We start from the raw sequence: 23,639 nt of genomic DNA, 5'->3' as shown, positions 1-23,639 counted from the left end.
AATTGGATCTGAAGTCACCAGTAGGTTACTGTGCTGTCTATGACTGCTACAAAGAAGTCACTCTGCAGCACTGAGACCTTGTGTTATGTACTTGCTGGTATATGATTTAGGTCTCCCTCAGAACTGCCATCTGATGAAGGTTTTTATTACTGTCTTCCTCAGATTTGAACAGACAATTGACTACAAAATGAAATTCAGAGGTGAATCCACTATAGTTGTGGACAGCAATGAAAGTGGACTAAGCTTCTCAGAAGAAGAAACGAAGACAACTTTTTATATGGAAACACACCCAAGCCCAAGCTTTTGTTGTGAGCTGAGGGATCAAGTTCTCTGACTTAAAGTAAATTTTCTGGCATGAATTAGGATCTCTGCACTCTCCTCTCAATCTAGACCTGTAAGACTGGAGCAAAGCCCTTCACATAGTAAGAAACACTGATCCAGTTCCCGAAACGAGCCCTGCGGCAGCCAGAACACGGGACATCAAGCACTAAGACCTGTAGGGTACAGCTGAAGGCTTAAGATGTGGAGGGTCTAGGTGGGCTGGAGGTGAGGAGTTTGGGACAGAGAGGATGGAAATACAGTAAGTGGAAAAAGAAGAACAAACCACAAGGATAGGGAGTATTGTTATGAGGTGCCAAAAGGGTGTTATGGAAGGGAGGGTGGTGGATGCATCAGAGGAATAAGAAATGGAATTATAGAAAGAGGAACATTCTCTGACAGAGAACCGTCATTCCCAAAGCAAATGAAGGGGAGGGCCCTCCTGCAGATGTAGGGCCTCTCCGACAGGTCTGCCTACAGGACAGGAGGGGCTCAGAGGGCAACCTCAAAAGCAGGGTGCTATGAGATGTGCCTTCCTGCAGCACCACGGCTCGGGTCCCCAGCATGGCAAGACCCAGATTGGCAGCATGTGACAGTGAGGTGACAGCGAAGGAAAGGTGCTGGAGGCACATGGGAGCCAGAATTGCCTTTGCAGCCATTATGGATTGGAAAGATATGGCTGTAGTCTCTGTGAAGCTGACAGTGCTCTGGCAACAGGGAATGGCTGGTGAAAATGAGGATGTGTGGTTCTTGTCCCAGCCTCCATGATGGACAGGCAGGGGACAACACCAGGGAGATCTGCAGGTGTGAGCTCAGGTCAGGAAGAACTGTTACCGAGTCACACATATCCTGGTAGCCACAAGCTTGCCTGGCCACTGGAGCGATTGGCTGGTGGAGGAAATTAAAAAAAGGCCCACAACATGAGCTCATGGAAGTTTGCCATTCTCACTCCAGATCTTTAGCCTACATCAGTTTTGCAGCAAACACACTGTCTCTGGGGAGCAATTTGTGTAAACATTTTAAAAGGAACATTTTTTTTTTTTTTAATGCTGACATGCTGCTAAGGTGGCTACCTGATTGCAAACTGTGAAAATGACTGTGTTAGCCTGCACTCACAAATCACAGCATACTGACCAAATTGCCCTGTGCTTATCTGTGCCAGGTATACAGCATGACAGTATTTCCTCTCTCTTTTAAATGTCAGACTATGATTTGGGAGGTTGTTATTTAAACACACTGACCTGCACAATAACCAGAAGTACTTCATTTAAATCTGTCTTGAGCTGGGACTAGCCTTAAGCACTTATAATCTGTCATACTTTGACACCAAACGGATTATTATAATGAGAGTAATTCAGGAGTGAGACCGGCAAATGCCTTCTCCCTGGAGAATTCACACATAAACATGTGCATGCAGATACATATGCTCTTTTGTTATGGGTTTTCTTTAGTGCTATAACACCATGAGATTCCCCGGAGAAATTGTTTCTGTCATCAGGGGACATGGGAGAACTGGAAGAGGGAGAAGAAAGCAAGGGAAAGTAACACAGTAACATCACTTGTTTTGCTCTGATGGGAAGTTCATCAGTGAGTCATCGCTGATAGCAAAGGCCAGTACACACAAAATCCAAATACTGGCTTGAAAAACTATAAAAAGGCATTAAGGGCAATTCCCATGCAAATAACACAAATTCAAAATCACTATGTATGAAAGCAAAGTATCTCTCTCACATGTTAGCTGCTGCTATAGATGTGCTAACCTGAATTTCCATTTCCTCCCTTTGTTGGGCAGGGAAGCTCACCAGCACAATAACAAGTTTTAGACAAGCAACCAAGGTGATGTGGCAGGTGTTAGCTCTGCCATGAAGGCTTTGATGAAATTCATTTTTCAGAAGGAGAAAGAGAATGTTACACCTATGTGTATGCATGCATGAGAAGAGAGGCCAAGGCTTTGCAATGCATATGATGCTGAAAAAAAAACATGAAACAAAAATGAAAAATCATCCAGATTTCAGGTCTATGTTTGTGTCTGCTGACATTCAGCACACAGATTAAGCACTGGACTGTTCTGTGCATCAATCAGGCCTAAGAGGCAATGCTAAAATGGGGAACCATTTTCTATCATCATTATTATGTGACAGTGAACATCACCTTGCAATCCACTGCAATCTGACCAAGTACACAGCCTGTTCTGTTGGTCTGACTGATCTAAAGATTATTATATGTCATACTTTCTGGGAAGAATAACAGAAATTGCTTTTCTAAATATACCCATTTTTCTTCTGATTACGTAAATACTTGTGCCTTTAGCATCATCACCATTACATGTATCTTACTAAAGAACTACCAAGGAGGAGGGGAAACTCGAAAAATAATTGCTCCTATCAGACTGCTTAACCCCTAGAAAAGCAGCCACAAAACCTTATGCTATTATTATCACGTTAAACATTTCTGCAATGTAAACATACGCCTGACGCCAAACATGGGAAGAGGAACACCAGAGGCATATGTAATTCATGACTGTTGGTGCTAATACAATATGGCCACGCAACATCTGTACTGCTGAAAGCAGGTTGAAATCATAATAAATGTCTCTATCCTATTTTATAGATAACAAAAACTAAGGAAGAAATCCAAGATTAGTAGTGATCTTGAAAATAAGGCAAAAAGAGTAATATAATAGTTGAATACAAGGAGGAAAACAGCACGGCCTGCAGAAATACATTCTTAACTTCATTCAGCAGGTCAGGGAAGGTGATCCTCCCCCTCTGCTCTACACTGGTGAGGCCACATTTAGACTATTGTGCCCAGTTCTGGGCTCCCTAGTTCAAAAAAACCAGGAATCTCCTAGAAGGAGTCCAGTGGAGGGCCACAAAGATGATAAAGGGCCCGCAGAGTCTCCCATGTGAGAAAAGGCTGAGTAACCTGAGTCTGTTCAACCTGGGAAGAAGACTGAAAGGGTATCTGATAAATGTATATAAATATTTAAAGGGAGGTGGGAGGGAAATGGATCAGGCCAGGCTCTTCTTGGTGGTGTGTAGCTACAGGACAAACTTGAACAAATGAAGTTCCATACTAACATGTGGAAGAACTTTACAGTAAGAGTGATAGAGCACAGGAACAGGTTCCCAGAGAGGTTGTGGGGTCTCCTATAGAGACATTCAAGACCTGTCTGAATGCGTACTTGTGCAATCTTTTGCAGGGGACCTGCTTTAGCAGGGAGGCTGGACTTGATGATCTCTTGAAGTCCCTTCCAACCCTTACGATTCTGTGATCCTGTGATATGATCCCATACCCCATATTGGTGTGTGCCTGAAAGTCATGAAGGATATTAAGTGAAATACTGTAGTATTTTTTTTTTAATTTTTAATGTAACAACTATTCCCCTTTGTTTTTATAAAGCTCCTTCTGCATTAATTAAAATCTTTGTGGTCCAAATTTCACAGTGACCACAGCACTTGGTCACTAGTCTTTAAACCCAGAGGGATTCCCTGAAATGCCCTTATTAAACAGTATTCTTACAATTGCAGCCAGACCTTCACACTTGAATTTATTTGTATAAGAACAAATTAAGTCCTCAGTAGTCAGTGCAACCTGTGCTAGATAAATGCAATATAATCCTGTGTGACAGAAAACACAGGACTACTGCAAAGCGGGCCAAGTGAAATGGCTTGTAATCCCACTGAAGCACTGCCCTTTGTGACCCCTGCCTACCTGCCTGACAACGCAGATTTAAACAGCAGCTCTCAGGGTAGCAGCTGGCATGCTGTCCCCATCAGATAGAATATCTCAGCACTAAAAGGAGATCTGTTTCTGAGACCAAGAGGAGTGTGTGCTGGGTAAAAGAGGGATGTGTACAGCAAGCAAAAGCATGCATGAACTGGGTTTCTAGAAAAAAAAAAAAAAATTGTCCTGTACAACGTAATGCAGCCAAGATCAATGAGAGCACTGCAAAGCGTGCTTTAGCCCTGTGTGACTTGATACCAAAGTTAGGAATGACTCATATGACTCTCTCACTATGTACCTTCTATTTTTGTGCACGTTATAAATAGCTTTATTAAAAAGTCGGAAGGCCCTATGAACTCTCTCCCAGAATGATGACTTGAAAGTGGGTAAGTATGTTCCCAGTACACTCATAGCCCAGAGGTCACCAAAGCGTGGTGCTAAAAAGCTGCAGGAAGCTAAGGACACAGTGTGTATCTCATCGATCCAATTTCCTTGGGTGTGGCCTGACTCCAGCGCTCCCTGTTCTTTCATCTGGGGATGCAATTCTCTCACTACCTCTCACCTCCCTCCTTGCAATGCTCAGTCACACTCTCGCACTGCTTTTGAGCACCACTCAGCTCCACTGAGCTCACTGTGCTGGCAATCAGCTGAAAATCTAATAAAATCCTGATCATTTCATGGCAGCTCCTCAATGTATCTTTTCATAGTAAATGTCATCTGGCTGACAGCATGCTGAACGCAACTGTGCATGTGCAACAGCATGGAGAGGAAGTTCTCCAAAGGGATTTCCCAGCAGACACATTTTCACTTACCTATCTTTGCCCAATAGCCTGGAGCTATTACATGTTTATCAATATTATTACTACCACTATTACCGTCAGTCTCGGCATTTTGGCACTCCAGACAGTTTCACAGCAGCAGAGTGGTGCATATGTCAGTATAGTTTCAGCTGGCTCTTTTCTACATTTTTGGCTCAGGAGATGCCTGAAACCTACCGTGACAACTGCAACAGGTATTTAATTAATGTGTTAGAGGCAGTGGTGACTCTCATTAGAAAAAAAAAAACACCCTACTGCTGTTACTGTTTAAAATGACTCTTACAATGTTACTTACATGTCCAGTTAGAACAGATGCTCCACTCTGAGCTCTGTTACTATAGTTAAGGGCTCTTTCCATTCACATTTCCTCACGCAACACTGCTAAAAATTATTTAATTTTCTCTCAACCATCACCAGTGTAAAACAGCACAAAAGCTTAAAACTGTTCTAAAACCCAAAATCTGCCTATCATTTTTTATGTCTCTCACTTTCACAAAAATCCAAGTCTGTTCAGTCACAGTCCTGTACTTGCATAATATACGCGCCAAATCACACACGGCGGTCGTGGCACTGGCTTTCTTCATGAGTCCCATTAAACAGATGGCTATTCTCCTGTTTTCTTCTGACTACTTCAGCGATTTAAACTAGTAGATCTTCTGGCAAATAGACAAAAGTGAAAATCTGGCTTTTTAGCCTTAAACATTTCTTGCCAGCCTAAAACGAGCACTCAATCTAAAGTCCTCCTTTTTTCTTTATTTTTATATTGAAAAAAACATCAATACACCTTAAAGATCACATTTTAAAGTTCAGAATTCCTATGTAGCATCTGATTCTAAGGCAGAATGTTAATGAACTACAGGACAATTTTGTTACAAAATACTTCTTCTTCTACAGGTCTCCTAAATAACCAAATCAAGCCAAAAACAATCATGACATAATAATAATCAGAACAGTCTTTAGATGACCAAAAATTCTCATTTATGATTCTGAAAATCAGCCCTCCTTCCCAATACACTTCCACAAACTAATTGTTACTTTCCAGGGGAGGAAAGGAGTAGGACTTGAGGTCTCTGGTTAATCTCTAATGGCATGAACAGCATTCAGCAGTCTACTTGATTGATGAGTAACCAAAAAAGAAAAAAAACATATCCCCAAATCACTGGTTGCCTGCATGAGCTCTGCAGCATGGTGACATTCAGGGCTCCAAAATGATGGATTTACCTTTTAGTGAAACAAAATTCCAGATAAAAACATATTTCTCTCAGTCTCCCACAAGAAATGGCTTTGGTGAGCTCAGCATGTAAAGATTCTTCCTATCCTTACAGAATTTTATCAGCAATTTTGAGCTGATCCACAAAATGCATCTCCATTAAAAAAAAAACAAAACATAATAGTGAAAGAGTGACTTCCAGCTCTCCCTTAATACAGCAAGTGCATATAAGCTAAGTTGTACTTCGCTCCTCTTAATACATTTCAGAAAAAATCCAAACATGGGTCTGCTCTAAAAAGTTAAACGTGAGTAAAAGAAGTCCCCTTTTTTTAAAAAAAAAGAAAAAAGAACAAATAAAAAAACCAGCTTGATACAAATGACTATTTCTCATTATGAGGGAAGAGGCATGGGACCTTTTGAAGAAAAAACGTCAATACTGGTTGATAACCCCATTAGAAATTACAATTAAAGGAATCATTGATATTTGGACTTTTACCTCTCAGATCTCACAAACTTGGCATAGGAAGAAAATATTCCACTAGTTGCTGAAATGTAGCCAGCTTCAGGTGGTGTGAGTGCAGCAGCTCCTTAGAGCTCACAGCATCACCATGCAGTCACTATGGCCAAGAAGCAATACTGCTTCATCCAGCTGAAACTATATGGAGCCTTTTTTTAATTTGGAAGCCAAATGGAGTTTCACCGACTGAAATTCAAAAAGCACTACCAGAAAGCAAGGTGGGGCTCATCTCATTGCGGATCTGTCAGGATCCCTAAAGGAAATCACAGCTCTTTGGAAGAGTGAGGTGTTGGGGAGAAATAACCCATGTTTTGAGACTTGAGAATTGGGAACAGGCTGAATTTGAACAGGAGTGATTCCTTCTCCCTAACTGTATACAGAATGTTAAATAAAAGACTAGGCAGAAAGAGCCTTTCTGCTAGGGGCTTATTTCAAAGGCAACAGATAACACACCCCAGCATTGGCTCCAATTATGTCTCCCAGTCCTATCTTAGCCTCGTTTACTTTGGGGATTTCACAGTTGGCAGCCTTTCATCTAGAAGTAGCCTGGTTTGAATAAGCAAAGAGACCTGAATGAGTACTTAACCTTCCTGCACTCCACTGCACTTCCCAGCAGAGAACAGCACCTCGGAGTTTAAGGGGAAGGGAGAAAACAATAGAAAATATATGCTCTCTCCAGGGATTAAAGACATGAAGTTTTACAGTAGCACTTCAAGTCTTCCTGCTACCTAACTACAGCTTTTTAAAATCACAATTAGAATTTTAAACCCGAAGTATCAAGACCAAAAAGGCTAGACTGGAAAATGCTGCATAGGAGCTGATAGGATCTAGGATGTAAAATACCTGAAAGAGTTTGGTCTTTTATTTATATTATTATTCTTTTTAAAAAATTTATTCGCAATTTCTGCCTCATTCTTTTTCCTTTTGACATTTTAATGCACCATGTCCATTACTATATTTCCTCACCAGTACCTCCTAGTCCATCAGAAGTGCTGCATTACCCTGCTGTTGGAGAAAATAATATGGAAAAAGTGCTTTGCTGGCACCAGCAACACGGAGTATGAATTATACATACATAGCAGTAGAGAAATGCTGATGGAAGGATAGTCTATGTATGCGCGCAAGTGTAATCCTTTACACACGCAGGCTAAAAAGAAGACATAAAATATATGTTTTATCTCATTTATGCTAATTTTAAACGTTTCTCAGTACAACAGAAATTCTCTAGGATCACCGTAGCTGTTTCACATCAGTTTGGGGACAGAATGCAAACTAATCTATATTCTTTTGAGTTCCCCATAATGAGGCTGTAGTAGCTACTCTCACTGACCTGAACATGTACTGGGAACCAGTCATTCACCAGCAAATGTAGACACTATGGGCTCAATTATCCATTAACAATGGACAAAACAGTGTACCTTTTCCCTGGAGAAAAAATATTTTAAACTTAATATACTTCATCTGTATATTTACCTGTAACTTAAATATTTTAAGATTTCATTTTATAAAAAGACAGATGTAAAACTTATTCATACACAGCTGCACACCCTCCTTATAAGTCCCAAATACCTCTTCCCTTATGATGTGAGCTCTCTACTCACCATAGCTAGTATGATCCTAAAGCTTTTGTTCTTCCTAAATTCGGAAGAACAGCTCAAGGCAGAGTCAGTCCTGTGGCTCTGGAAGCCTTAAAATAGCAGACTCTCCAGGCCTCTATATTCCTAAGGATTTGTCTGGGAAAGCAACAGGTGAACTAAAAATCTGAGAGTTATGAATTTTGCTTCCCTACAGCTACCCTGAAACTTCAGAGTTGTTATGTTTAAGAATCACAGAAAGCACACACATGTACGTGTAATGCCTATGATTACCCACCCCTTTGAAACCCACTTTGCTCACATTACGCTGAAACAACTGCTGAACAGTTGAGACAGAGCCACATTTTAAAGTGCCAAAAAATATGTCAAAGCAATGTTACACCGTACATTACTACAGAAACTGAACACCATTTCTCAGGTGGCATAGGGAGCAGCAAACAATCATGTAAATATGTACCTCAGATTTAGCAGCTTGGAGACCGGGATTTAAAATGGCCAGAGGTTGCAAATATCTAACCTGGGTCCCAATTCCTCAGTTTAATAAACTATTCTGTCTAAATTGTATCCTCTAAAATCAATGAAATTGAATTCTAAATTCAATCTTTAAAAAAAAATTGCTTTAATTTACAGAATTGGAATACACAATCCCAAGAAGCATATTAAGGCAGGGTACACTGAGTTCACAGACACTGCATTCAAAGATAGGATTGCTCTTCTTGTAGGCACATCAAAACTTCACTTAGTTCAGGTACTGGTAACTGATAGTTGCACCAGCAAAAGGCTCACTTAGCCATACAGCTGAACGTGTAAGCTAGTATGGAACTAAGCCTCCCTAAAGCTGCGCTGATATTTCAAAATTATGTTTTTGTATTTCCATACGCAACAGTCACATGCTTCAAAAACATGCTCTGAACAAACTCCTTGCTGGCGAGAGATAGTGAAAACGATGGTGACAAGCATAGAGCTCCAAAAATATCTACTGACTTCAAGTGTCAACCTAATCATTCTCTGAAGTCTGCACTGTTGTAGGAAAAGCAAAAGCTCACAGACAGTGAACACAAAGTCCCCAAAAGTTTCAAGATGGGCAAAGTGAGGAACTCAAAACTGGCTAGAATTTTGTGAAGATATAGGCTAATTTTGCTGCCTTTCACATCCCCATTAGCAGAGATAATGCTATCTTGTTTGCTTAAAATTGCTTGCTTTTACTGAAGACTTGCTGTGTTGCAGATCTGTACATACAAAAATACTTACCTATCACTATAAATACATCTATTGTTGTAAGAACTATAATGTGCTAACAGATGGTATTTTGATACCATCTAGACTTCAGAGGTCTCCACTGAGCTGTAACCTCCAGCAGCAGAACCAGCCCTGGTACCCTGGGCAGTGCTCACATAAGCTAACAAAAGTCTCTCCTTGGAGTTCAGTGGATATATTATGCTTTCAGAATACAGTCCTTAATCAGTCAACGGGTGTATTGTGACTGAGACAGAAACAATATGAAAAACACTACCTTGCAGTTCTTCTAGACTGCCTTCTTGAAAATAAGAATTTAAACATAGTTTATTAGTTATTTTGCTTTCCTAATGTAAACTATTAGCCAGACTAAGCCTAAATATCTTTGCGATGCCACAGATACTACTGGTTCAACAAAGATTTCTGAAAGAAAGACTTCTCATTCTTTTAGCCTGATAAGTGAAATCTCATTTGGAAATGCTGCCCTGTGTATACTAGCACATCGTAAGATTTTAGGTTACAGGAAAAGTGTTCTGTAGCTGTAGGAAGTAATCCAAGCTTAACATAGAACTCATCTCCTGATGAGGTCAAAGGCTAACTCAAATGGTGTAAACCTACTATCTTCCACAGCCACTGCTTCTATTTTCATGTTTTTATCTTTCCTAATTAAATTGGTGGCAGCCTGCAGAGAATGATACCCTAGGTATAACCAGTTGACACACATCTTGATCATTTATCCCTGGTTAAATAACAGTGATTTTCAGCCCCAGTGAAAGCGATTTCATTCTGATGCATGCCATTTAGATTCATTCTACACATCTACTTAATGTGGCTTGGCAAAGCAGAGGCAAACCAGCCTTCTGTATCTACATGAGTATCCTGTGTTGGTAAAGGATAGATTTGTGGATTAGCAGCTGAAGATAAACTACTTTCCCTTATTGATACTTGGCTACTGATTCAACAACTTGACCCTGAAGGGGATCACAACCATCTTGTACAGAAATACTGCTGTGTAACCATGACTCAGACACAACCATTTCATCTTCTCTTCAATTGTACATAGAGGGGTGTGCATTATGGTAGTAACACCCCAGCAGTTTGTGAACTTCACAGCTGAATCTAATGAACTCAAGACATAAAAAGGTTGGATGCTATTAATGTGTTTTGGCATGTAAAAGTAGACATCTTTCCATTAAGAGAAAACAGCACGGTGCAAGTCTTCACCCATTTCATTGATTTATGATTTTTAAACCAAAGAGCCCCTAGACTTCTGTTCTAATTTTTTGTTTTGCTTTTCACTTTATCATGTACACATATATGAATAATGTTATTAATGAAAAAAATGTGACACACACAAAAGCAGCTATAAAACACTGGTGATTAAAACTTGTTGGTAACTATGAAGGCAGCAGTAGGTCGGATATTAGACATTTCCTAGGGAAGCTGTAGCTGAAGTAACATGATTATGGCAAAGTCCATGAAACCTGAATCTCAGGTGAAGCTAGACTAGGTCATAAGCAAGCAATAGGCCACTATAGTTATATTTTCCCAGTGATTTAACTTATAGTACCGCTACAGATACAACAGTGGGAAGGACACTGCTGAAAAAAAATGTAGCTATGTTTCAGGGAATTTTTGGACTGAATACTTGCTTCTTAAAATCCTTCTAGTGACTAACAAATATTTCAAACACAAGCATGCTCAATTACAGCATAATAAAACTTCTCTGAAAATCCCATTAAGAAATCCCATAATTACTTTGGCAATAAATCACCAGTCAGAAAGGCATCACACTTTGGGGAAGTGGCTGACTGGGGCCCCAGTGACAACAGCAGGAAGAAGTCAGAAGAATGACATCGTGCAGTACAGCTGTGAGGTGAAAACATCACCAACAAGGGATGAGAGATGTTGTTGGATGGAGGGGAGGATGAGGAGAGAAGGGCATCCCATTCTTTCTCAGTGACGAGCTTCTTCATTTCCTTCTCAGGCAAGAAATAAAGAAAAATGCTGAAAATCATGTACAACATGTGAATAAGTGAATTTAGTAAAAAGAAAACGAAAAATGAAAATCCCTTCTATAATGCAAGTATCTGTGAATCACATGATTTTTATATTTCTTCACCTGACAGACTGCATGCTCATAAATATTAAAAACATTGCCAGGGTCATGTAGCAAATCCAGTTTACATGACCTGTAAACATGAGCCTGTACTGGTCAGGCTGGTGCCTCAAGGGAATCTGAGCATAGCCACTGTTGGCACGCTGTGAAAAAAACATGGGGCATCTGCCAGCCCTAGACTGGCTGGGGTAAGCAAGCAACTTAATGTACGGTGGCCTAAAACAGAACAAAAAACATCCTCTTCGGATTTGCTCCGTATCAGAAATACGGATTGCTGTCAAGTACATTCCTTCTATAGACAATGGAAGGAGGACTTGCAGGAACAGCTGAAAGCCTTTACTGCTTTCTCCCCTGCATTTGACTAAAGATCAAGGTGAAAACAGTGTGTCTGCATCCTTGGGGCTTCGTGAAATTTGCAGTTTACTAATAACCCTTTTGCCAGTATTTGCAATAGATACTTGATGACTGCAGTCTGTTAACAAGTGCTGGATCACTGGAATGGCATTATGTGATGACATGGCTCTGAAATGGTGCACTTTTGCTCACACAAAGCTAGAATCCAAAAGCACCTTTACAAAACTGACTTGGAATGAAGATGTGAGATAGATGTGGTGATCTCTTAATTTAGTTTTTGATCGAACAACACACATTATGCTCAGTGTAAGCTGAATCACAACTGAACACCTTACACTTAGAACAAACCAAGTCTTGTAAAGACGTTTCCTTTTCCTCATTATGTGATTATACGGACAGTTTCCCTGCAGCTAAAGCAATGCCCATTTATTTCTTCCTGCCTGACCTATCAGTTTGCAGCCTAACAGGCAGTCCAGAAGCAGAGTTCTGTAAACTCAACTAGACAGACTCACTGAAAAAGCCAACAAACTAGAGATAACTTTTGCTTCACAGGTATCTACAGGCGCAGTGTCGGTTTTAGGGGAGTGTGATGCTTACTGAAGAAGAATACGAGGTATGCTAAATTTACTGTTAGCGCTTCAGAAGTTTCCTATTGCTTATCAGTGGAAGCCACCTGGCTTCCAAACTTATAAAACAAGAAAGCAACAGAGAAAGGGATGCATTAGCTTCCTATTTTTATTTCTATACTGTGTCCTGGAATCTCATAAACTCTTGTGTCCAGAAACAATGGCCTTGATTGATAAATCACATAGAATGCTTTGAGTTGGAAGGGACCTTTAAGATCATCTAGCTCCAACCCCCTGCTATTTGGCAACCAGACCAAGTTGCTCAAAGCCCCACCTAGCCTGACCTTGAATGCTTCCAGGCAGGGGGCATTCACAGCCTCTCTGGGCAACCTCACCACCTTCACATAAAGAATTTCTTCCTAATATCTAGTCTAAATCTGTCTCTTCTTTTTTAAAACCATTTCCCTTCATCCTGTTGCTACTTCCAAAATTATAAAAAACCTTATAAAAAGTCCCTCCCCAGTTTTCCTGTAGGCTCCCTGTACCTGTATCCGTATAAGTGTATTTTTATGCAAAAATAAATGCAAGATGCTCAGTGAACACACACACGAACTTGTTTACCAGAACAATGGAACCAGCATTGTGTAATCTCAAATGTAATAGAACTTCTCTCAACAGGAAAAAAAAAAAAAAAAGAAAAAAAAGATAATAAATACATCAGGAATTATTTCATTCCAGTGAAATGTGGAAATTACTTCATCTGAAAAATTTCCCAGAAAATATGATTTCACAAGTATTCAGTATTCAGCCATCTTAAGAATAGCCATGGACAGAAAAATGCCGTTGCCAGAATCCACGCACAAGTGGCAAGTGAGAAGGGGAGACAAGAAACCAGACAGCGGCTCCAGCCTCAGTAAGTCTAAAAGTGCAGGTTCTCTTTTATGGATGCATAAGTGGCAGTGACCAACTCCAGATAACTACAGAGGACATGCTGACCTCCTCCCACCAGAGATCAAATACAAATACACAGTTCATTGGTTTCAGGTTGTACAGGACTTGTTTTCAACTCCTAATGTCACCACGACCTTGTGGGTTTCCTTTAAGTCTATTGTGCCAAGAACCAACATGAAAGTAGTTGTCATCTTCATTATCACAGCTGTTTTTTGAGTGGCTAATTCAATATTGCACAATAGTATGTTTTCCCCTTGCATTTAAAGAAAAGTATTCCTCCCATACACCTACTCCTCCCAGAGATGGAGGGAAGAGATCTTTAAACGCATATGCATGCACCTCTACAGCAGTTACTTCAGAAATGGTGAGAAAAACGTTGCCATTCATTTCAGCTCCTTTCACCTGGTTGCATACCTGCTCTGAGCGGAGTTTGCAGCAGCCTGCATCACTGCAGCAGCCGCCTCCTGTGCCTTACGGTTCACAGTTGGCATGGGTGGGCCCATCCCGGGGCCTCCCTGCTGAGACATGCCAGGAGAGTTGGGGGTCATACTGCTCATGTTTCCAGGAAATGGTCTGCTCTGCATCCCAGTTGATGGCATCCGTCCGAGAGGCATGGTACCACAGGGCTGGCTTGGCCCCTGTCCATGCATCTGGCTGTTGGCATTTATACCCATGCCGGGTCCAGGGCCACTGTAGCTTGTGTTGGGCACGCCACTGTATGTTGGTGGTCTGGAGTAGTTTCCTGAACAAAATGATAAAAAGTACAGAGAACAGCATTAAATTTTTGAGCAACTATTTCTATTTAGGAAGTTAGTAGCTGTAAAAGTTACACACATGAATTGAAGTGAACCATACAGTACAGTTCTTTCACTGTGAGGACAGGCACACAACAGAAGAAGCAACCCAAAGAGGTTGTTCAGATTTCCTCCTTGATGGTTTTCAGGAGCAGGATAAAGCCTGAGTAACCTGCTCTGATCTTATGCCTGACCCTAATTTCAATACAAGGTTGGCCTAGAAAACCTCCTGAGCACCCTTCCAATCTGAATTATCCCATGACCCTGACTTTCACGTACCCTCAAGCATTTTCTGCCTACTAAATGTCATGGGATAACAGCAAATACAGAAAACCACAGCCTCCAGAGGTTTAACAACACAGCACACAGTAAAAAATGCTTTGTGCAACAGAGATGTGTGGCTTGTAAGAACCCATTACAAAAGCTCAAGAGAGAACCTTATTTTTGTAATTTCATGTTCTCATTCTTCATCCTCCTGCAATTTCTGCAATGGGTTATTCTCACTGGATCCTTGCACCTAGTCGTTCTGTCCATTTCCACCAGAGACGCTTCAGACTGACCACTTGCCAGGCCTCTAGGAATATCCCCTCTCCCTCCCTACCCCACTAAGTGCAAAGCCTGGCTCTGCCAGCAGGAGGTGGGTTAGCTCACTGCACACCTCTTCTGGGAAAGCTGGTGTTAAAAAAGTAATCAATACCCCAAAGCTGATAATATAAACAGGTGCTCCACTATAGAGGATGGCTTGAAAACCTGCCTGAGCCCAATCTCTGTTGTGACAGAAACAAACTGTACCACTCACAGCAGCACCTTAAATAATGTGAGTACTGACTTTCTTATAATATTAAAAGCTAAGAAAAAGCAAGTGTTTGGTATACTGTTTTAGAAACAAACTCAAACAGCATGAGAAAGGAAAAAAAAAAAGCAAAGATATGACAGAAAAGTATTTTAAGAAATGGATTGTATTACACTGCTTCAGTCATCCGTTCTGGCTTGTCTTTATTTCCATCTCATCCAGCTCAGTGGAAACACGACCCATTCCCCCCCTGCGGGATGCCGCTGAGCAGTTTCCTGAGTGCTCCCAGCTATTCCCACGCTCATGTGAAGGCAGCAGGCAACAGACTTCCTGAGCGTGGAAATCAGCCTCCTCTCTCCTCAGGCCTGAGCTACCAGGCAGAGGAGTTGCTGGCATGCAACTCCTGTTTATATTTAAAGTAAATATATGCATTTGGCATTTGAACACACGCATAATTAATTCATACGCTCCTGCTGCTATGCTTTGGCGAATTCTCCCCTCCTCCCCACCCAGCAACTGACTCACTCTGGTACAAGTTCTCTTCAGCAAAAACATGTGTGACCTATGCTTTCCAAGGAAATGGAACAATGCTTCACTTCTGTTTTAGAAACCCAAATTGTGCGTGTGGCTTTTTCACAGAAGGATCCCCGATATGTGGTGTAGCAGAGATGAAAGGCTTCAGACTCAGCTGTTTGCTGCCTTCAGACCGCCCTGTCATTTCTCCTCCTCCTCCTCCAGTCTCAGAGGCTGCTGCCTACTGACCATTTTCCGTTCAGCGAGCTATCGCTCGCAGCCACAGTTTAGTCCTCTGAAACCTACTCTAGCCACACCTCCAACCCAACAGCTGTGCCCACAGATTGAAGGGCTCATTGGTTTCATATTGTTCTGCTCAGTGCTCAACCTGCAACACAGAACTCAGAGGTTGCTCGTTTCCCTGTCCTATCTGCAAGAAAAGGGCAATACAGTAAAATGGAATGTACATGGGCTCGAGGACTGTACCCAGCCAGTTAGTGCATTTATGTACATGCTATTAGAAACACTGCTTCCAAAGTGAAGCAAATTCACTCCCTGCACTAGCAGACCTGATATCCATAATCACTGGGAGCTACTGTCAGTCCGATTTACATAAAGCCAATTTGTTTTGTCAGTTTGGCTCAACAAAGTACAGTTCAGCAGCACACTTGGAGGAGCAAACACCAATGCTAAATAGTATTGCTGTTTTGATGCTATTTTGAATTGGGACAAAAAATCTCTTCTTTCATGTTTGGCTTCTCCAATGTAAGCACAACACAGAAAAAAAAAACAGTGGAATCTTCTCCACAGAAATATGTGGCTGAGTTAAAATAGCCCCTAATCATTCATCTCCAGGGATACACGTCCAAGAGCACAGGGAAGTGCTATTTTCTCAGTATGGAAAACAAGTTCCAATGTTTTTCCATGTATCCACGTACTTTTTTCCTAAGCGTTTCCTCAATATACCTCAAGTACTAGCTATTCGTATACCTTTCCTAGATCACAAAAAAAGGCAAAATAAAAGCCAAGCGAAATACAAGAGGAATTGCCAGGAATGAGGAGTGCAATCTTATTTCCGTGTTTCTCTAATAGATTAGTAATTTGTTGGCACTGGCTTTGACAGAAAACAGATGGATGCAGCATTAAACACAATGAATGCAGCAGATGCTAGGCCAGCCCACATCAGCTGGACGTGTCAGGCAGCCAAGTCCAAGAGCCCACACTTTTCAAGTGGGTACAGGCCTGGCAGCAGTGGCTGCACAATACTGCCGAACAGCTCCTCCCCTCCGTATCCAAGGGATTTTTGATTCCAGCTCCCCCCGGCCGGAGCAGAATTGTGCCCACAGACACAGTGTCTCAAATTCATTAGAAAAAAAAACAATGTGGTAACTGGAACCAGGAAAAAAAAAAGAACCGTAGCAAGGATATAATATAAAAAGCCTACTAACAACCTGCCAAAGACAGATGTTCATGCTTGCTGCTGAACTTCAATCCACTTTGTCCAGGTTTTCTGAACAAATGCTCTGATGCCTTGCCATTTCTAGGCAAGCCAAGAAGAAGGAAATGTGAGAGCTGCCTGCTAGTTTTACTCTCTGCTTTAGGGACATAGGTCAGATTTGTGGTATTAAAAATAGTATCTTAAAGACATTTTAAAATTGTTTACATGTTCACTTAACCATTAAGTCATTCCCCTCCACTCCTTGCAGATACAGGCAATTTAAATACGTTGTACTGAATTCCTCTGAAACTCACTTAGTAGGCGTGGTTAGTATTTAAGTCTTCACATCTTCACCCCACATACCGTAGCACAGGTAGGACTGGACTCTGAGGCCCAGACTCTCAGGACACTTAGGGAGCTCATCATTAAGGTGCTACTACTTAAAACCTAGGCTCCTGAAATCAGGGGAGCAAGACACCAAAGTGCTTCTGTGAAATGAGTTTAATTCCAACATTAAGAGTTATAAAGCACAGAGACTCATCTCTACTACAAACATGAGGGGTTTTAATTTTCTGTGAAGTTTTGGGGTTGAGGCTCAAATGTATTCAGTAGCAGTTCATCTCTGTTATACTCAAACAGAAGTGTTACTGCTGAATTCAGTAGGAAAAGTTAGGCAGTTAGGATGCGTTTCTGACACCTTTGACTGATTTGCAGTGAGTTTTTTTCTGCCCCAGTCTTAAAAGACCCAACTGACTGCAGTGTCTGACTGCTCTCCAGAGAGAGCGCTTAAGGGCCATTCTGCAGTTGGATGCTTGGGGTCACAGACCAGAGTCTCTTTGTTAGCTCACCAGCTAGATGGTTCCCAAGTACAAAACAGAAAGACTGCTTCAAAAACAACTCCCAAGCTCACTCTGTTTCTCTTTATTCTTGTGGACAGGAAAATGCCAGGGGTTAACAAAAAACTAAAATTAACGTTCTGTACTGTATGCTCCTGGTTTATATCAGAGACATACAGAAATGCGCAGCCAACATCATTTTTTATTTTTCTGGGAAATGCTTTCACAGCACTGCCCTAGGTCCCCAGTATGGAATTGTTTCCTGGACAAATACATTTTACTCTTACAGATCTGTAAGTGTCACGTAAACACGTGAAATACAAATCAACTATATGCATTTGATGGATCATTCTGCTCCTGCAAACTGTGGGCTAATTCCTCCAGCCCAAACTTACTGGTGTAATCTTTACCACAGTGAGCAGTTCTATTGCAGAGAAAGACACTACCAGCGCTGAGTGAAGGCTTACAGGCTTACACTGAGCATGCAGTGAAACAGAATATTTAGGCTACGTTTAAACTCATCATGCAAGCTTAATGTCACAAAATAATTCAACAAATTTAAAAATGGTGGTCCTGTCCACTGTAGCCTCTGCTTAGCAATATTCTAGAGGAAGGCTTATATGAACAAAATGAGAAAAGCAAATGAATCCTTGACAATTACTGTAGTTTAATAATGTAAGAACTAGTTTGCATCCCAGGTGATTTTTAATATATTTGTTATTTCGGCAATAAAAAGCAAATGGAGTAACATTATTATATATTCATCATTGCTGGCATGTAATTGTGCTTCGTAAGACGGTATGTTAAGAGATGCAATTACAGATTACTTTCATAAAAAATGAAAAACGCTATTAAAATCTTAAATCCAAGTAAATACATGACTTTGAAATATCACCATATTCATCCCAGTATATTATTAATAGTCACATTAGCCCAGTGAAAAAGCAGTATCCTTCTACTCTATTTGTTACCTGTGGACCTTAATTACTGCAGGGCGCTAATTTTATCATGACCAGTGCATGGAATCACCAGTACTCTCTGAGAGCTGGCAGAAGAACATGCTTTTCATCCATCACACTATTCAGCAGACCCCTCTGAAATGGCCTGTTAATGACAGTGATGCTCATTTTCTTCCTGCCCCTCAAGTTCACTTTTTAATAGCGGTTTCTTCCTGACCGCAACCCATAAAATCATTACATAGGCACTTTCATCTACAGTGAGAGGGAAAGAACTGCTGAACTAAAACAAAAAATAAAGTAGTATTCGGCGTGTTACTTAAATGCATTGATTTAGTACAAAAACTCCTCCACTCAATCAGCGTGGATGGCTAATGTTTTACTGCACTTGACACCCACTATTCCCATGGTTTGGAATCTCAGCAGCAGCAGTACAGCTGGAAGTCAGGATAGCACATCATAAATCCACTGGATTTTTACCAGTTAAACTAGTTGCTCTCTGTGCAGATAAAAATAAGTACTTGGACAGCATTTTATGGCCACAAAATGCTTTTCAAATAAAAGGAAAGCGCCAGTCAACTGGAGTTAGGTAATTAATCTTCACACATGGCTATAAGGCATTACTAGCTTCATCTTACAGTTAAGGAAAGCAAAGCAGAGAAACGAATCCACTTGCCTAAGCTGAAAGATGGAGTAAAAGGCAGAGCCAAAATTACAAAGCAGGAGATCTTGGCTTGTAGCCCTGTGCTCAGACAACTAAAACAAATGTGACCCAGAGATGAAAAAGAAAGGAACACTGCACAGGGCAGCAAGACTCCCTTCAAACAAACAACAGAACTAGTTCTCAGAAACCCTGGAGACTAAAATAACCATCCTTGCTAGCGTGTGCAAGCCAATGAGCCCTTACAGAATTTCCCACAGCTGGCTCCAATCCTTTTTGAGGATTTTAAGTAAGAAAGCATTAGTAGGAAGTGCTGAAATAGAAGAGTTTATTGATGTATGTTTAAAGAAACACTGTCCCTCATATACCCTGACTTTAAGTTCATTAAACCCCTAAACACATGCATGCTTTATAAAGGTTATCCATTAAAGACAAAACAATAGACAAGTTCAAGGTTGTAAGCATTGAATGTCCAGGGGCAGGAACTATTACTTCTATTTTTGTCTTAGTTCTCCAACGATTCTGTCAAACAGCACAACAAAAGGAACTGTCTTTCTCAGTCTGAAAGGTTGGTTAAAATTCACAAACCGTATGCATGAGTGCTCAATATTATATTCCCATAGTAGCCTCTATATTATTATGCTCGTTAGGAGACTTTAACCCTCGCAGTCACTATGCAATCTCACAGTGGCTTTGGGATTCCATCTAAGAATATAAGTCCTATTTTGGGATCGGTGTTGTGACCCTTCTTCCATGCTTGGCCAAACAACTCATCCTCATTGCAGATATGACATCGTTGGCCTCCTCAACAATGGTCCTGGCAATCCAACAGATCTGTAATTTCCTTACCCAATTTATGATCACTATTTTTACACGAAAGTGCCAATAATAAAAGCAACCTCTTCCACAAGGTGTAGCCCCACCTCTGAATTAGTTTCACCTGTGATTTTTTTAGAGGAGGACATGGGGGTGTTTGTATGTGGGTTTTTTATGTCTTTTTTATTTCAAGAAATCACACACCTGTCTATTTGCCTATTTACATATGTAATACATATATTTTTCAAAAATTTACATATATATAGATATATATATATATGTGGGTGTGTATATACATAGATGTATTAACAAGAATTTTACCTTGTGGTCCATACTGGCTCATCTGAGGCCCATAAGTACCACTTGAATTACTCTGCTGAAAGCTACCAATTCCAGGATGCACTTGGCCACCAGGTGAGGGGTGTGGTGACATGGAAGGTCCAGTTTGTTGAGGTCCATACTGTGACATCTGAGGGTTCCTCTGTATGCCTGCCATAAAACCTAAAGGGAAAAAAGCACCAAAGTAAAATTAATATTCAGATGGCTGTTCTTTATTTAAGAAATCTCTGGCATTCCAAAAAAAACCCACAAAAAACAACAACCTCAAACCTGCCTTAGGTTTTTGCAGACTAAAGATACCCAGAAAACTGGATTCTCTTAAGAGAAGTAAAGGCACCTTAAAGTCAGCAAAGCTGTCTCAAAATCCACAACCTGTACAGAAGGTTCACAGGCTTTTATTTGTAAAAGAAAGATGGGGAGTCATGCTTAGTTACTGATTTTAAAACTGAAATGATCTTTAGAAAAAAACATTAATCATCTGGACTAACTAAAAAATAGTAATTAATTTGCCTAATGATTGATTGTAGGAGTATTGTAACTTCCAGAATTATAGGTTGCTATCAAAATATACACATGTGGCATATAGAAGTCCACTGTAAATACTCCTATAGTCTGCACACTCTCGGGAGCTAAAATTTCCCTTTATGTTCAGACTACCCAAACAAGCTGGAAAAAAGGGTCACTTTGATCTGTATCTGTGCTCTAGGTCCTTCTACCACTCTGTCACCAGTATGTCTGTACTGACTTCTCTCTTTTTCCCCTTTCGTAAGTGTATTAATTAATCTCAATTTAACTTAAGTTTCAAAAGCTGCAGCAAGAAACCTAGTAAAATGCTATAAAATCTGGAAGCTTCATAAAAAGAAATAGAACCATGCCTATTAAATGGGAGGTAGAAGATAGAAGAAAGGTTTTGTGTTCTTTTTGTTTTTTAGATTTCATAAAATGAGAAAAATGCAGCAAAATCCTGCCCACTAACCATGTATGGGAGGATGCTGGTTTTGTAATATTTTGCTCTGAAATGTTTCAGTACTGCTTTCAATGCTGAAGAAGATGTACTATAAAGACAGCAAATTATTTCCCGATTTGAGGAAAACTGCTTTCTTTTCTGTTCTCTACGTGTTAAATTCCATCTATTTCTGTAGAGCAAAACATGGTTGTACTGAGGGACAACACTGAGGCTGCAGGTGGCTCCACAACAGCCTCCTGACAGTGGGTGCAGTGGCCAGCAGCTCACCCTTGCCTGGGGATGTGTGAGATACGATGTGCTGCTGCCAGACAGGAAAATGTGCAGGAGCAAATCTGCCTTTTGGCTGCCTCTTGGCTGGTCCAGGCACGATGCTTTGCGACTGTGGAAGGCTGAAATGTATTCTCCCTGATTTCTCCAGATCGCCTCCTCTCTGTTTGTAAACCAGCAACAAAGCTTTGTGGAAGGGGACAGACAGTATCTCCAAGTTGTACAAATGAAAAGCGGTGAGTGCATGACTAGGAATTAGGTTTTGAGTCCAAAGAAATATAAAAAGCTTTTGAGCCCTCCATAAATCTTTACTCCGTAACAGAAACAATAAGCTCAATGCTGCAGGTTGTAAAGAAAAAAACAAGCACTAAGACGGTCTCACACTCCCTTGTGCCCAGTTCTTTTGGACTATAAACAGTTCAACTCATAACATGCTAAAACTCAAACAACTTTAAGTTTTAGCAGAATACGCATAGAGTTTTCCTGACCCCTGTGGGGGCCCTAAGACAGCTGACTTGATCACACTTGAACTGTGAAGTCAAAGCTCAACACCTGCTCTGGAGGAAGCCCAACCATGTGCACTGGGATGCAGCGAGCCAAGTAACTGAATGAGGAATGGTGGCTTGGGAGCTAACAAATATTGGCTGGGAAGCCCCAACCTTCTGCAAGAAAAGCTCATAAGAAATTCTCCACTTAGCTTGATTTTGAGACAGACCCCTCTATTTTTAAACTAGTTCCACTCTCACACAAATCTTATTACAAAGTCTATGTCTGCTTCTGACAGTACTGTAACTAATTTAAAAACCTAATACAATCGTACGTCTTTGTGAAATAAATGCTTGCATTCCAGACACACATACATACACCCATATATATCACACTCATGGGATCCATTTAAATGAAACATTTTGTACTGGTCACACTAAATTTTTTTATTGTAAAGATGGCAAATTTAGTCCTGTATCTAGTAAGAAGTGAGGGTTTTCTGTTCACCATGGGCCTTTTAATCTACACGAGATAACTTTGCAAACGTTGTTCTGGACACAAAGGGTTTTCAGACCAGTAGTTATTACAGGCAGTACTTTCCTTAACATCACAAGAGTAGATGACATGTTAACAAGCTGCTGCTTGCGTGAGTTGTAATGATTTCCAGTCGTAATGCTGAGGAATTGCTGGTTATTGAGTCTAGTAGGGAACATGGACAACAGTTTTGGCCAGATCTCCTGTTGGTCAGAGCAGCTCCTAAGGGGACTGGAGCAATAAGTGAAATAAATATTTCCACTCAAATGACCTCTTCTTCAGGAAACTTCTAATCTGTTTCTGATGCTGTGGAATGAACTGTCTGGCCATGTGTACAGTCATAAATAAAACATGCCAGGACCACTCCCTGGCATAGTGAGTGGTGTGGGATACTTGTGTCCGTCCAGCTAACCCTTCCCACTCAGTCCTGGCAGTCTCATTCACATCTCTTGTAGCATTCCCTCATGCTGCCTCATCCATGTCTGGGCTGTGTCTCATGGAGCGCTCATCAGCACTGGATAAAACCATGCCCTGGATCATGCCAGAAATTACACAGCAAAGATAACTGTGTGACAGTACCTGAACTCATCCTCTGACTTCAGTTTACACAGATGTTGCAGTAGACACGCAGCAGGTGAGCTCTGGGACTTGATTAACACAAGAACAGAACAGACTCCTTAAGAGCTTTCGACATGAAGCACCAGTGCTACCACCCCAAAGAATGTCAGATCACTCTCAAATAATGTTGGCTTTGCCATATTCTGAGCATGAACAAGGAAAGAATTAAGGAAAAATGAAACCCAATACGCAGGAAGACTATCTGTGCCAT

General features: G+C 40.9%; 1 protein-coding gene across 7 annotated transcripts in view; it reads right to left on the bottom strand.

Annotated features, from left to right (window-relative positions):
• Positions 1-23,639, bottom strand: part of ARID1B (AT-rich interaction domain 1B) — a 316,149-nt gene that overhangs the window by 46,676 nt on the left and 245,834 nt on the right. For all 7 annotated transcript variants that reach the window (XM_085217103.1, XM_085217106.1, XM_085217108.1 and 4 more), the window contains 2 exons: positions 20,539-20,718; positions 13,825-14,152 (listed from right to left, as the gene is read on the bottom strand). In XM_085217103.1, the coding sequence (XP_085073229.1) occupies positions 13,825-14,152; positions 20,539-20,718 (508 nt within the window). The remainder of the gene's footprint in view (positions 1-13,824; positions 14,153-20,538; positions 20,719-23,639) is intronic.

This window comes from Meleagris gallopavo, chromosome 2 (assembly GCF_905368555.1).
Source record: "Meleagris gallopavo chromosome 2, MGAL_WU_HG_1.1, whole genome shotgun sequence".
NCBI classification, from domain to species: domain Eukaryota; kingdom Metazoa; phylum Chordata; class Aves; order Galliformes; family Phasianidae; genus Meleagris; species Meleagris gallopavo.
Note: the sequence above shows the minus strand (reverse complement) of the source record. Positions and strands in the feature narration are given on the sequence as shown.